Source organism: Copidosoma floridanum, unplaced genomic scaffold (genome assembly GCF_036245765.1).
Source record: "Copidosoma floridanum isolate Cflo_tuat_1 unplaced genomic scaffold, Cflo_Japanese_pri ptg000026l, whole genome shotgun sequence".
In the NCBI taxonomy this organism is placed as follows: Eukaryota; Metazoa; Arthropoda; class Insecta; order Hymenoptera; family Encyrtidae; genus Copidosoma; species Copidosoma floridanum.
Window position 1 is genome coordinate 6797749 of NW_028321903.1, and position 17036 is coordinate 6814784.

Consider the following 17036-nt stretch of genomic DNA (forward strand, 5'->3'; position numbering starts at 1 on the left):
GACAAGACGGAAATAAGAAAAAAAAGAAAACCTACGGTTCAACCATTATCATGCAGCACTGTACCTTTTTAGGACTCACTTAAGCTGTCATACGTGTGGATGAAAGACTTCGTCATATCGAGGGTGTAGCAACGTTAGTTAATAAGTGCAAAGAATTTATAGTAAATGAGTAAACTGTTTTACTACAAAGTATTACTCTAGTGAATAAAATCAGTGTATGAAATTTGGAAAAGCTGATTAAAAAACATTACTCAACTCTACGAAAAAATGTTAAAGTAAATCTTTGTTCTGCAATTGATAATTTTTTTTTAGAACAAAATTTTGACATGGTATTTTTAGAGTTAACAACGTACTGTTAAGAAATATTTTTAAACGACATACATTTTACATTGAATAGAATTAATAATGTTGTAGAATATTGAAACAAAACTATTTTCAAAATTTTTACATCGCTTCTAAACTTATAAATATTATTAGTAAAAAATGTGTTTTTATACAATATATGTATTAAATAAATTTGCATTGTTTTTATTCAAGAAACCTCGCTCACCACCCACTTCCTTAACCTTTATAATAATTTCAAATTTTTAGCAAGAAAAATGGTAGTAGCGTTAGCCGTATTTTCGCACTTTTGAATTCATGGATTTTCACAGCTGATAACCAGGGAAACCCCCTTAATTTTCACTCCGCTTAAAAGAAAAAATTAGCGACCAAGCAATGTCGGTAATATCTTTTCTTTGCGAGAAAAAATTGTTGTTACCATCCTAGCAACATTTAAATTACGCGCACCTTTTTGGGCTTATTGGGTCACAAGCAAAAACTATTGTTACTGACCAATGTCGGTAATTATATTTAAATTACGCGCGAAAACGGTACTGGGTTATGTCGGTAATTATATTTTTAAATTACGCGCAAAACTTGTATTGGGTCACGTGCAAAAATTATTGTTACCGACCAATGTCAGTAATTATATTTAAATTACGCGTGAAAATGGTACTGGGTTATGTCGGTAATTATATTTTTAAATTACGCGTGAAACTTGTATTGGGTCACGTGCAAAAATTATTGTTACCGACCAATGTCGGTAATTATATTTAAATTACGTGCGAAACTCATACTGGAAAAAAGCTTTCCCTTACTACTATCGTTTTATAAAGACTTGTACTTAATGAGCGTACAGTTTCATTATGGAATACCAATTGATATATAAGTAATATAGTAATTAAATGAAGCATTTTTAAAGGATTTTTCTGAATGAGTTGATGTTAGCAAAAACAATAAAAATACAAGAAACTTAATTATATAATTACTGTTGTTGTCTGTGTTTTGACCAGTTTTAGAGTGTACAGTTTACTTGAACACTTAAATAGTATTTTAGTACTACAAGCGCTGCTTTATGCATGACACAAATACGATCAAGACCTTCCAAGTTGATTTTTTTCTTGATTCTTACTCCACTGCTTTGTCACGATGTTACTGAGAGCAGGCAACGACACTGTTCCCTCGTTATATCTGAATGCAGAAGTGTTTTTTTGTCCATGGTGTAATTTTAATTTAACAATAAGGCTCGTGCTAATGGTATGCTTTCTAAGAAAAAATCAGGAAGAGCAAGCCTCCTGCTGAGCAGTTCAGAGGTTTACAGGAACAATGAGTTGTTGAAAAACCGAGTGTGGCTTGCTCAAAAAGTTGAAAAACTCAAACTCATTCTAGAACAAATAGTTAAATAATTCTAAACTAAGAAATTCAATAGCTTCGTGACTACATGTAGTCAATTAGTTGTAAAGACTCTAAAAGTCAGCGAAAGAGCCGCTTTATAAGGGTTGGTATAAACAAGTGCAGAACCTTGCAAAAAGGTGTGACATGAGCCTTGGGTGACACAACGCCAGAAACATAGTGTATGCAAACGTTTTTATCTCAATGTAGTCGTAGTTCTCTAGCTCATAGAGAACGGCACCACCAGAGTCAAAATGTAAAAGGATTTAACACTTATTAAATCACTTTGGAGTACCTTTTTGTAGAAACGCAGAGTACATATCTAGTGACTCCAGTCCTACGTTGACGTCTTCTAAAATTTCAGATCCACTGATTTAGTACAACGATAAGACATAGTCACTTATCTTTAAACTTCTTACATTCGCTGGTTTCAACATCCAAAATATCTCCTATTTAGCCACTAACTCCACTTAGTTTAACTGTCCTAGAGTCTAACATGACACTTAGACTTGAGCGATGTCCCAGCAACCAAAGATTGATTTCTACTTAAGTGGTAAGCCATTATAAAGCAAATAATGAGCAGCCAGATTTCTAAGAAAAATGTTGTTGTCAATTTGGCTCAATATTTTTGAAAAATCGAGTAGTATTAGGATCCTACCTCCCTCTTATCGAATTCCTCATGCAAAAACTCGGTGATACAAATGAGAGTTAGCAGGCTGCAGATAATAAGCTTTATACTAAAAGTATTTTAAGAGTTTGAGTAATATTTAAGCTAGAGAATATCTCGTAGTGAAGGTTTAATGTGTCCAACGGAAAATTATCTGATATGTTCGATATTTGGACTGTCAAGAAAGTCATGGACTGAAGGAAAGATTATTTTTTTCTATACTGGGTACTACATCCTGTCTGCAAGCGCAATAGGTAGCTCTCACCGTATCCCACCTGTTGCGATCTTATACCCGCAACTTTCGAAATGGTTACAGGTGATCCATGCTTCCAACAACACTGCGCTGACAAAAAATGGCATTCTGTACACTCAACCTCGTCAGTAACAGAAAAATAAAGTTGAAAACATAAGTAATACCGACTTTCGTCACAGTAGCAGAAAAATAATACCAAACGTATTAGTAAACAATAATAAATGACATTGGAAAGCAGCAGTAAATAACATCAGAAAGCATCAAAAAGTAATTTATAACAGAATCAACGCTGCCACGCTTGCAGTTAAGTGTAACCACAACAAAGACAACGACGATAGCATCGATAAGGATTTTAGGAAAATGGCAGTATTGGTACAAAAGCAGTTGTAATAATAAAAGTATTAATTAAAAAGGTTACTATGCAGCATTAAGAACGGTCCTTACTAAACATTATTTACATGTTAAGCAACATTGTCTATTTCATTGAAAAAGTGACGTAAAACAAAAATTCTAAAACTCTGCTTTACGCCATTTATTGTAGTAACATGATTGTGCCCACATGCTATTTGCACTGGTTACTGTTACTGTGCTGCTATAAGAGCATGGCAGGCAGTCAAAATAGAAATCTATGTTTCACATTCAAAGGCTAAAATCCATAGTAGTGTGAGTGGCAACGTAGAAACATAAAAACATAACTTCTCTGGAGTATAGTAGCAGTTGCTTGGCTAAAATCTACTATGAAAGTTCCCAGTGTTTAACTACTTACAGTGTTTGAGGAGACACTTTTTTTCTCGAAGTGTTCAAACTTAACAGTTTTATAACAGCATAGCGTGTGGATCATTTTCAAGAATTATGGCCTAAAATCTGTCTTGATATATCAACTTGAGGAATTGACAAGATCTTTTTTTTTATAGATTGCAATTATAAATCGTTTAAGCAGGAAAATTTGTTGCTGGCTTTATATGTAAAAACTAAAAAGAGCTGTTAAAAAAAAATTCTTTAGTTTAAGGTGTTTTTTAAAACTGTGGGTAAATTTTTTTTATTCAATCCTGAATTTTTCCACGAGAAACCGTTTTTAAATGTGTGGCAGTAGTTATATTTTTGTATCTGTAGGAACTTTTTTTTATAATAAAATATTATACAAATATATATAATATTAAAAATGAATTTCATGCACTACCTTACCATTCTTTAGCCACATCTTGTATTTTTTCTCCACCAAAGATAGAAAACATCATGTTTAACAATTTTCTAGATTGAAAAACCTTCTTTTCAAACATATTGTCAAATAACAGGCATCATACTCAAAACTAAAATAGATGCAGAAAAAAATTATATCAGAAGAATGTTATTATTTCTTTTTGAAGTGTAAGGGAAGTAGTACAGTAGTGCTGAAGTCATAATTTGACGGAAGCCTAGTGTAAATGCCAATAATGCAAATTGATACAAAAATTTAGGTAGTCTGTGGTATTTCTGATTTCTTTTATACAAACAATGAATTTTTCTACTAGAGAAAATTTTTTTTTTTTTTCATCTTGAACACAGAAAAACAAGATTTTTAAATTAGAAACATTTTACACCTTGAAGCTTCTTAGCTGATAGAAAAGATCAATGAAAAACTAAAATTCATTGGTACATTGGTAATATTTCCTAAATAAGTACTTATTTGCTGTTTTATTAACATATTAAATTTATTATTAAATTTGAAGCCTGTATAGATGTGTTATACTATTATATATTTTTTTCGTGAGATGAAATTTAACCAGCGTATTACACACTAAATTCTGCTTAATATTTGTAAAAAAAAATTATAAAATAGACTTTTTTTTACCTGGTAGGTAAATTAGTAGAGAAGGTCACATAGATATCTGTGTAATGTAGGTAAACATTTATGTAAGTAAAAATATTTCTACCATTTTTGTAGATACCACTTAAATAGCCAAACATACACGGGTGTATCTTATCATGGATGGGATCAAGACAGCTGTCTTTTGATTATTATTGTCAGTATTTTTATTACAAATTCAAACTGTTTAAAATATTGTGTATCTATTTAGAATAATAAAAAAAAAATAACAAGGAAAAGTTACTCTCGAAATAATTAACCCAATTGATTTTATCCAGGTAGTTAGCTTGAGAACTAAGTACATGGCCTTGGATATAATAGAGACAGAGCTGCTTCCATCTGACGTCATCAAGATAAAGTTCTATCGACCACCAAATTTGAAGTACCTTTCAGGCCAGTGGGTGAGGCTAGCCTGCAGTGTTTTTCCCTCCCAGGAGTTTCATTCGTTTACGCTGACTTCTGCGCCACACGAGAACTTTTTATCGTGCCATATCAAGGCACAGGGCCCATGGACCTGGAAGCTGCGCAATTACTTTGACCCTTGTAACTATAACCCAGAGATTGTGCGCCCCAAGATCCGAATTGAGGGACCGTTTGGTGGCGGTAATCAGGACTGGTACAAGTTTGAAGTAGCAGTCATGGTGGGGGGTGGAATCGGTGTCACGCCTTATGCATCTATGCTCAATGATCTCGTATTCGGTACTTCAACTAATCGGTACTCTGGTGTGGCTTGCAAAAAGGTATTTTTATCATTTTTTTATACCTTAACATCTTTAAAAAACTATTTTAGCTCATATCTGCAATTTCAATACTAATAGTAACTTGCTCAAATGGTGCAGCTTCGAATGATTTTGTAAGTTTTACTAATAGAAACAATGAAATAACTCTGAAAATCACTTATGTAACAAATTAAAAAATCTAGCTACATTAGAGCTTAAAAAAAAAGTGTTCAAACAGAATCTTATTCTTCTTCTCCGTAAAACGTAGGTAAATTGCGCCCAACAAATTTAGTCCTAATAAGTAACAAATCAGATTTTTATTTATTGATGATGTTAAATGCCCCCAATGTAAAATCGTTTACCGGCTGTAACAGAATTTTAGCTTAGGCCCCCACCATAGTTATAATTTCATTTTTGATCTGACAGTTTTTTGCAGTACAGGCAACAGATGAATAATAGATAAGCAGCTGCACTGCGCATGTATATGCAAGAGAGAAAGAGACATAAAGAGAGTGCAGTGAACTGCAGAACTTGCTTCGTGCAAGTGTATTGCCGCTATCTGGTGCCAAAAAGTGCATAACTTCAGGAATTTTACAAAGTCAATGCACCCCCAACGGAAGAAGTTAGTGTGAAAAAACGTAGCAAACCGTAACTTTCTGTGATGTAATGCACAGTTTGGTTGGATTTTGGACCACAGTTACAATTTGATACGTTTTGTTACGTTTGATTATAGTCAAGTACAACCCAACACATTGTCTTACGATTCGTTACATTTTATTATAATTCTAAGAAGACACTTGAATCTCGTGAAAAAGCAACTGTAGTAAACTCTTATAAACTATAAGGAAGTGTTGACATCTGTAATGTTTTATAACAGCTTACAGTTTTTTGCAGTTTATTACACTTTTTTATATTTTATTATCATTGATAACTTTTAGACACGTTTCCTTACATTTTTGAATAAAATTTGCCTTCAATAAAAAAAACTTGAGTAACTATTATTAAAAAGTATAAGTGTAACAGCATGTGGTAAATCATATTAAAACGTAAGAAAATGTAAGAAAACGTAACACAACATAATAAAGTGTAAAAAACGTCCAAAATCCATGAGACTATTACAGTTCCTTACATTTTCTTACATTTTTTTGTGGGTTACGGCATATTATTACACATGTTCATTTTTTCTAACATTTTGTTACGTTTTCAAATTTCTGCTGGGGACAATAGATGTCATATAATATAAGTTTACTTACTTATAAGGATGTTAAACATAAAATCTATAAAAATTATAATAACTGCTACCATCGCAGTGGTCAGTAATACAAAATTTGGAAGCAAAACGTTACACCAATATTCATAGTAACAAAATGAACAGGACTTCAAAGCCAGTAACATAACCGTGTTGTCGTAGTGTCAAGGCAGAAAAAACTGAATTATTTCGTAAAATAAAGGTATGACATTAGTTACTATTAGTGATGATTCTGTTAAGTCATGTGGTCACGTTACTCTCGTTATTTCATTTGCTGTCATTAAATTATTGCACTACAAACTAACACTTGTTTAACATCAAAGAATTGGGAATAATTCCCCTATGATAAATCCCATAAGATCTACGGTTGACAACTAAAACATGATGAAACACTGAAAGTAGTGTCGTTAACCATGCATTATGCTAGCATAAGTCCTAAAATAATGCATTTTCGCTTACCATAGGCTCTTCAATCGATTTTTGCTATCTTCATCAACTATTTACACAAAGCAAATATATCATTGCACGTAAAGTATATTCATGTATACAAAGGACCAATTGGCAAAACTTACGAAGTAGGAAAGCTTGTACTTCATAGTGTGTATGCAAAATGGTAAATGCATTTTTTTCTATGTGATAAAATTGATTTTAAGAAATCAATAACCACTTATTAACTTACCTTTAAATGACTCTGATCAATATTTCAAGTTTTCATACATGTTTCATAATGCAATATCCAGTAAAATATTTCTAATTGTTAGAGTTATAAATTTTAATAAATTTTTTATCCATGGTTACAACTCTCATATTCAAGGAGGTATAATATGTCTTATTTTGTAATTTTAATTAAAAAAAAGATCTCCATTAATCACGAAAATTATTTTAAAAGGTACTTTTTCACAGAATACTTGTAGGTTATGTATAGTCATTCTAGCATGTAGAACGGTGGCTAAGTTAGGTTGATTTGTAGTCCCAAGGATGCCGTATTCGCAAATCACTGGACGTTAACGCAAAATTTTTGGACACAAGAAAATCGTCTCAGTTTAACAATAAGAAGAAATACTTTATTGAGAACATAAGTTTTATATGTCAAGTGAGTCACTATATTCAGTCCTGGAATCCGAGTAAGTATACAATACTTATGCTTAACTCCAACTGATTGTTGACTCTAGAGAGCTGCACATGCAGAATAAAATGTTTGTTATTCTCGTTGTATAGAAACAGATCCATACACATATTCTAGAATTTCTTAAAAAAAATCTTTTTTAAAGAATGTTAGAAACCAAGTATTCCAGAACAGTGAGAGAACAAGATCTAATAATTAAGTAAGTCAAGGGCTATGCTTTTCATATATTTATTAATATACACACGTGACGACGTTTCGACTGAATCATAGGTAGTGCTTTTTTAATCAAAGTTTGTTAAGAGTAACATCAAAGTCACTACTTTTTTTTTGACGTCACCTTCAGCAAACTAAAACTTGAAGTAGACTACCTATTTTGTAGTCGAAATGTTGTCACCTATATATTAATAAATATTTGAGTAGCAAAGCCCTCGACTTACTTATTTGTTTGATCTTTTGCAAAGAAGTTAGCTGATTAAAAAGATAAAATTTTCTGTGTTCAATTTATGACTCTTAAAATCTATTAACTTTATTCAATTTAACGGGAGTAAAAACTTTTTATAACTTACAGAGCAATAAATTTTATAAGGTTTGATAATCTGGAATTATAACTCTTATATTGAAATAATAATCTTGGTAAAAATTACAGCATTTTTGCTAGTCAACTGAGCTGTTCTCACTGAGTTTAGCTTGCTAGCTCTTACTGCCCTACTCGTAATTAGACGATAAGCTTGGTAACAACTGGGCAATACTTCAGTAGTAAATATGGATAGCATGACTTCACCTCACACTGCATGCTAAATCAACTTAAAAAAAAACATTCTTGTAGTATTTACTCAGTCAAGAAAGCAATGGTTATTCTTAAAAGTTCATTAACATTTAGTCAACCAAACTACTAAAGTTGTGCATTCTGCTTGTTATTTCTATCTTCCCCTACTGCAGCTGTAAATTAGTAGATTGGGGGAGAGAGTTAAACAGGTAGAGAGATTAAGTAAACAAAAGAGGACACCGTGCCTTGCCGAGTTTGTTCCCGAGAAAGAGATCCCAAATTAGAATACTTGTCTGTTTTTCTTTCTGAGGTTAACGCTGATTGGATACTCTTTCATTTTCTCTTTGGTTGGGAAAAAGTAGCCTCAATGCCAAATGAAATGATGAACAATAAATATTAGATATAAGAATAATAATTAAGTATTATTTTTTAACTTAAAATAAAATTTTTTGTAGTTTAATGTTATCTGGAGAATTTATGTCGGTACAAATACATAAATAATACAGCGGATAGTTTGGGAAAGGCAAATTTTTTTAATTAAGACTAACTTCTTAATCTTCTTTAAATGTTGTAAGCTTATTATATAGCATTATTACTTTATATTTTACATCGCCCAACTCATTTACTTCATGATTCAAGCGTTCATTGACTTAGTTTTGGATAATCAGACAAATAAATTGTTGGCGATAATCGCTGAATGGCTCTTTATCAGAAGCATGTTATTTGTTGTCCAAAATATAATGAGGTGATTTTTTTTTGTTTGATAACAATACACTTTTATCTTGTCTGCTAATTTTTTGGTCAGTGACAAATTATAATTACGTCCTCTGATGCCTACTTTAATCCTCCCTTATTTTTGAATTATGTAAGTCTAATTTTTTTATTGATAAGGCCATTTAAAATTTTTAGACAAACAGCGCAATAAATTTAAAAAAAAATGTATAATACAACTTATACAGCAGTATGTTTAATAATATTATCAAAGTATTCAGCGGCAATAATGTTCAAGTTTAAATGTAAATATCTGTGGCTACGTAAAGGTGTTACCTAAGTTTTCTGTAGCTTGGCAGTCTACTTTCTTACATCAGCCTCATTTTTCAGAAATTCAGCATTACCATGCTTTATATTGTATGCCCTTTCATCTACCTCGCCTGGACTCCCACTGTAAGAATTATTTTCTTTAGATGTTATCAATGTTTTGTCTTGGGGTTGACAATTAGCAATCATCGAGACCATGACGTTAAAATTATTTAACAGGAGGTTTTTAGGGGCTGATTGAAATTGAATTGTTGTTAGATTAAGCGCAAAGCCATTTATGTACCTAATAAGTACAAACAATATTTCAACATAATTTTGCGATAACTTGTATAATATTATAAATGAGAAAATATCAGCCTTTACTACTGCCTTACAAAGCGATTACAAATTTGCTTAATAAATGATAAATCCCAAAAATCCACTTTATGTTGCTGAAAGCACAATGATTGTTTTGCAGATCACTATAACTTCATAAGGCTGTATATTTTTATTTGATTATCATTTTTTTGGTATGACGGGTAAATTAACCCTTAAATTTTAAATATATTAAATAAAACTATCTATTTGACATTGAAAATGAATTGAATCTTTTTTTTGTATTGCAACATGTCCAGCAACTTTCCTAAATTTATTTCTCGCATTTAGTAATTCTAACGAATCATAAAACGCGTTCCAAGATTTTGATGTTGCTAACGCATTTTGTAAATAAGAATCTCGGAAGTCAAATTTGAGGAAATAAAAAGCTGCTGATATACTAAATCATAACGATTGTACTGCCAAGAATACTTTCATTTTTTCGTTTCGAAAGTTTACATGCCTATCACGTCATTTGCATGCACACTAAATTTCTTTCAGCTACTGTTTCTTATTTAACTTGAGTATATACGACCAATCAGTTTTTTGATTTCTTATACATGTCAGAAGACTGCTTGCAAGGTGATGGACTAATTTTATCGTGTGGCAAGTGTCCAAAAATGTAAACAAACGTTTTTCAATAACAGAATGTATGAAAAATAGTTTAAAGTTTTCTTTACCTCTGTAGGTAAAATTGAAAAATATTCATTGATTCTTACGATTATAAAAACCAAAGCTTTCCAAGCTTTTTGTGCCTGACCCTCTGAATTAAAATAATTAATGTTATCATCCATGCTGACTAGATCTTTCCACTCGTGCAATTTCTTACACTAAAATACATGCTGCTTAATATACATTTCATTAAATGTAACGTTAAATATCTGACCTTTTTCCTATTCATTTAAAGCAATCTGAAAAACATGATCCATGATTGTCACGGTCAAGTCGAAGTACTTGCCGAATGCAAGGATCTTTTAATAATAATTGTTCGAGAATTACCGAAGATACATAAAACTTTTGATTGTTCTTAGTCGTTAACCTGACGTTTATTTAATAGCAAATGTGTTAGCATTTGATAGTGCACTGAAAACCCAGTAATATAAGCGTTAATTATAGAATTGACAAAAAATATCACTAATGAAATGTTATGTTTTAAACCATTAAACATTCACAGATAAGTACGTTACTATTGTATGTCAGTTTTCTTTAATGGTACAATAAAAAACAGTTCTTGTCTGCTGAATAATGCATATAATATAAAATGTGTAACCATCAATACTTTTACTCTTTACATGTTTATCATATTACTGTAAAAGTATTCAAATGAAAAAAATTAAATTAAATTATAAAACTAAGGACAAGATCACAAGGCATTTACAACCCTCGTTTGATTAAAGTATATTCAATCTAGACAAGTATGTATAGAATCGGTCTTATTTATAATTACAGGAGGGATCAAATATACCACTATTCATAAAATACAACAAGTAGCAGATATAAGAGTCATACGAAAGTGAGATGACAATTAGATTATTTTATTGTAGGTCAATCTGCTTCCTACATATCATCTTCTATTAACCTTTTCAATCTGTTTATCTGTCTTTTAGTAAATAGTGTATCAAACTTCAATTCTTCGATGGCTCTATTATTATCTTTAAAAAACTTTTAGTCGAACTCACACTCAGATCCTTACTTATAAGTTGACTATAAATTGTACATATTCCGTTGTTTATCGAATTATAGGAGCATACTTTTAAGCTTATCTTTTTAAGCTGTCTACTCTGTCTTCAATTACTGACTTTATGTTCACTTGATTTGTGTTTTCTAGAGTATCAGTTGAATTTGTCTCATGAGTTATTAAAGTATATGCTAAAATGCAAGTATACAACTCATCCTCTACGATCTTTTGATCTCAATATCCATGAACTGAGTTACATTCTTTAAACAGAAAATTGTGTGTGTAATCTTAAGCTACTTTTATCTGGGTATTAGATGGAGCTGCGAAATTTTAAATGATTAGTACTAAATTCAATAGAAATCTTAAACGTTAAGTGTATCCATCAGTTTTCTAGTATAGGAACGAGAATCGAAGTGATCATTGCATACTGTCCAATGGCATGTCACAGAACTTCCTCGAATGATTTTCATCTATTTTTCTTTTGAGCTTTCTTCCTTTAGAAATCTATTATAATATGATACGAGCTACGTATCTAACTGCCCTACATTTTTAAAGTAAAACTTACACAAATCTTTGATACTTTTACAACAGTAAACGACTCAAATATTATGTACAGTTCATGTTGTTGAAGTTTACGTTTTGTGCAAGCAAACATGAACAAATTCATTAGATTTAATTTAATTTAAGATTATTTTGCAAATATTCCGCAGAATTACTGGTAAAGACATCATGTATAACCTAGGGTATTGCATTTAGCTTTGCATACCACACACGTTACCGTCATTTTTTACACTCAACCTTACAAATTATTAACATAATTACATATAAGTAACAACAATCTTATTAAAAAAATTGAACAGAGATTGTTGATAAAACTTTATTCTACCCATACTTCAAATTATTTACTTCAGAGTTCAGGCCAACCAGAGTCAACCTCAGAGGTAAACAGACAGATATTTTGGTTTGGCATCTCCTTCTACTGAGTCCACGCACTCACTTACGTGAGAATCAATGATTTGCTTTCTTTATCTATTATATCTCCATTAGTAAAATAGGCCTTGATTATATTTGGTAAACTTGTCAATTGCCCATACTATCGTGAAATGCTGGGCAACAATTATAGTAAGTTTCTACTAGAAAAGTGAAACGTTTTTTTTGCAATTTTTTAAGTTTCAAAGTTAAAAAAGTTATAGTGACAACAGCAAAAATTCTACATAAAACCAACAATTTAAGCTTATCCTCTTCGCAATTATTTTCAAAGATTTCTAATAGAGAAAGTGACCAACTCTATACGTGTAGCTTATGTAACTTAAAACCAAATAAACTTTTTCAATTGGATCAAAAGTAGAAAAATTTACATTAAAAAAGTAATAAATTCAAGTAACATTATTTAAATTAGTACACAGTTATTATTTCTCAGTTACTTGAAAAAAATTAGACTATTAAAATGTATAAAGGATAGTAGCATATTACGAAAATTTTTTCACAGTTACAATAATTGACGTATCACATCAAAATCATTTGAACAGATCTAGTCAGTTACTTTTACTCATATTTATGTATGCATTGTTTTTTTTATCTCATTAACTGTTTAATAAATGTGTATTTATTGCAGAAATACTAACGATACTGATAAGTTTATAATTCTTACACTATATGTAGTTTGATCTGAAATTTTTGAAGTCTAATAAATAGTTTGTCTTTTAAAGTACAATTTTGTATAACATAATGCAATAGATAATTTAATAGGCATGCTTTTTATAAACACGTTGTGATTCTCAATATTATTTAGGATGACAAAGAAGCAATTAAAATGAGTGCATACATAATTATACTCTACTTTCATGTTAAACTTCTTGTAACACCTCCCTTGTTGGATTTGATTTGGAAAAATAATAATTACATTCTCGATTTAAAGTACAGCTCTTTATGACATATGTAGAACACCACTATTTAATAGTATTTTTCATAACATATCCAATTTATATTCAAAATAAGTATTTGTTTATTTATTTACTGTTATGACCTGAGAATACAAGGAATCAACAATAGCAATGATATTGCAATCGTCATCCAGCAGAGATGACGCTGTTACCTGTTTACAGGCCAATATAATATAAAATGGAAAGAGAAATTTTAAAATTGCCTTAGTTTTTTGGCTTTTTTTCTCTGACACTTATTTCTCTATGTATATGTAGTTAAAAGTATTTAAGTATGCAATTCATCTTAGTTTTACAATTATAGTTTCTCGCTCTGACTTTTTTAGATGATTATTAGTTCTATGGTTTTGTGTGACAATTTTTTTTACGATGTATAGGCAGCTTCTTCTATAGTTTTATGACTGTCATGTAACTAGTTCTGATACTTACTATGGTTAAAATTTTGTAGTAGTTGTAAAAGATTTGTAGCTTTTGATGGATAAAAGTAAAAATTCAAAAGTTAAATTTTGTCCTAAGGCTAGACGATATAATATAAAACAATTTTTACTAATTATTTTTAGTGTTATATTCTGTATTCTTTGAACAATTTGCATTGTGCTTTGTAGGCTCTTGTGAATAGTCGTTGTGCTTCTTTAAGCTACTATTTTATAACTCGCTACGCTATAAAAAAAGGGCAATTTTTTTTTAAATTTATTATGATTTATGTATTAAGTGATTTTATTGAATATGTTGGCTGAATGTATAAAATTCTTTTGAGAAAATGTTCAACATGTTTGTCCAATCTTATGTTATAATTGAAAATTAGTCCTAAATGATTATGATATTCGACTTTTTATAATGTATACTCTTTTATAGTTATCTGGATATTTCATGGTGCACTATCACAGTAATTTTTATAATTTAAATATCTTTTTTTTAATCATTATTGATAGCTTTTGTGATAATTTTTATAATAGTTGTCTAAAAACGTGCTAAAGTGCGAGTCTATCTAAACCAAATGAATTGCAATCTAATTTTATGAATGTCACATCGCCCTTACGTCTCATGAGAATTTAGTCAGGTAGAGTACAATATACTTAGCTATAGTGTAGGCCATATCCTTAATAGAAAAGTTGTAGAATAGTCGACTATAATTCTGATGACCAAAAATTTATTAGTTACTGTTTTTTCTACATTATTTTTTTGTTGCCCTTGTGCTACTTTTCTAGTTACTATTAAATTATTTGTAACTATTGTTTTACAAATTGTTGTATATGAGGCTTGAGGTGTACATAAGGCACAAGCGTATGGTCACCATGTCCAGAAAAAGAGTCTGGTGGACGCGTAGACTGATGCAAAGAGAGATGTCAACTCCTGTTTGAATAGCGTGTATATGGTATTATGGAAACAAGAGTTCTTTTAAGTGCGAGTATTATAGAGAAAGAAACTTTTGCATATAAGAGGTTTAAGAATTGAAATAAAGTGTAAATATAATATCGTACTGCTTACACCCCCACACATAGATGGGGAGTGGGTGGCCCTCGCAGCTAGGCCAGTAGGCTGTCGTGGTAACCCAGTAGAAAAAAAAGGTTGAACTGCTTCTGCTGACTTACCAAGTCAACCACTGCTTTCTGTTCCTTGAATTATTGTAAATGGTGTTTTGTACTTAATTTTTAAAGTCGCAGCTAACGACTAGTAAGTAGGCTATTTTTATCGCGAGATTATTAGCATAGTAAGTGAAGATGAAAAGTAGAGAAAATTTCGTTGGAAGAAAAATACATGGAGTCGGTATAAAACCTGTGGTACAGGTGGAATATATCTTAGTGTTGAGTGTATTTTTAAGCAAGCATCTGGTGTATATGGCAAGTGCTTGTACGCCCTTATCCGAAAGTTTTTTTTTGTTTATGGTGCTCGGAAACAAAGCGTAGGAGAGAGTGCGCAAGAAGTACAATCAATTTTTAACACTATAATTTTCAATTTGCTATGAGTTTAAAAATTGTTTCTCTTATCTTGCTGCAATTGCCTTATAAATACAGAGATAAAATTTTCTCCGTTCTTCCAGATAGAAACAAACGAGTCACAGCCTTAATATAAACAAGAGAAGAGACAAAATACAAACCCAGGCGATAAGGCAAAAGGTGTATTATATTTAAATATATACGTAGTATATCAAGTAAAGTAAGCTATTTAAGTACAAAAATTTGATATCCACAAGAGTAATATCAATAATTTTGTTAGAATTGTTTTGTAACGAGGCAAAAATGGCCTCTACGTTTCAAAATGCTCTCGTGATGCAGCGTATATACAAGGAGCATGAATTTAACTGTATATACGTTGAGAAGCGGAGAAGAGGACGCCAACGGATAGCCATCTGAGCTGCAGAGACACAACAGCACACAATACCTGCTATGTTGAGAGTGACTACAAGAGGAGATATATGGCAGCAGCAGTGGCGATGGCCATTGCCTAAGCGAGAGATCGTGGATAAGTCTCGAGGAGAGTCTTGAGTTTTTTGCGTAAGAGCGAGCAGTAAGAGTTTCAGTGATTTGTGCGAGTTTTTGTGGCAATAAATAAGAGAGAGAGAGAGAGAGTGAAAAAGTTGTCGAGAAGATGAGTAGAGTGTTGAGAGAAGAGGGATAAGTGTGTACGCAAGTCTAGCAGCTGCTGTGTTCTCTTAAAACGACGAGGTCTCTAAATCAAGGACAACGGAAACAGCTCAAATAAGAGAGTAAGAGGAAGTGAAGAGAAAGAGTGAAGCCGTAGGACAAACGACCTTCTCGAGGACCCTAGACGACATCACGCTGGGTTAGACTCGTGGACGTTTCACCAGAAAGTGAGGCTAGAGAGAGAAAAGTAGTCTTCCAGGAGAAGCGTGAAAAATGAGAGCGAGAGCAAAAGAGTAAAAATAGTGCGCGGGTGGACAAGGCAAAGTGTACGAGAGACTGCGAGGTGCATGTTTGGAAGTGCCACCATTTTTCACACGTGTTGAGAGGTGTATGAAAATAGATAGCAGAGAGATTGAGAGAGAGAGAGAGAGAGGAAATTGATGGATCAGAGTGACGAGAGTCAAGTCGAGGACAAGAGAGAAAAAGAGTATAGCTCCTTTACACTACAGCTTTGCAAATGACGCCTTTCAATCATAAGTGTTGAATCGACTGTCTTTGTAATACTTTTCAATTTTTGAAATAAAATTAAAGACTCCAATTCGCAATTTGGATGTTATTTTATCATAACAGCCATGAATTATTTTAAATAATATGTGTTATAAACTACAATCCATCGTCAATCAAAGATTCCTTGGTGAGTACCACTGTCAATCTAGCCAAATTGATCTTACCTTTGATCTCTCCGTAAAAGTGCTAACCCCACCGTAACAGAAGTAAAATTCTCTTGAAAGAAGCATTTAAATTAAAATAGTTACAAAAAGTTATGATAACAGAAGTTATGGGAGATTCTGAATATGGTTCATCAAAGTTATAAACAAAATAAAAGTATTTTTTTGTCACGACTGAATGTGTCATCATGATATCTCATCATCACATTCATACTACAAAAACATGCATTCAAACCTCATGTTCATTCAAAATATTTCATACAATGTCCTAAAAATTTTGATCTTACGACGAATGTTTATTCTAACTATACTAAATTAACAAGAAATAATCAAATAAAAGGCAAACTTAAAGTTTTAGTAAGTATTAACAACCG

The 17036-nt window shown here is 31.6% G+C and overlaps 1 protein-coding gene across 4 annotated transcripts in view; it reads left to right on the plus strand.

The window, feature by feature from the left end:
* Duox (dual oxidase) overlaps window positions 1-17036 on the plus strand; it is a 934738-nt gene that overhangs the window by 881724 nt on the left and 35978 nt on the right. For all 4 annotated transcript variants that reach the window (XM_089595596.1, XM_089595599.1, XM_089595598.1 and 1 more), the window contains one exon: window positions 4758-5219. In XM_089595596.1, coding sequence (XP_089451722.1) covers window positions 4758-5219 — 462 coding nt within the window. The remainder of the gene's footprint in view (window positions 1-4757; window positions 5220-17036) is intronic.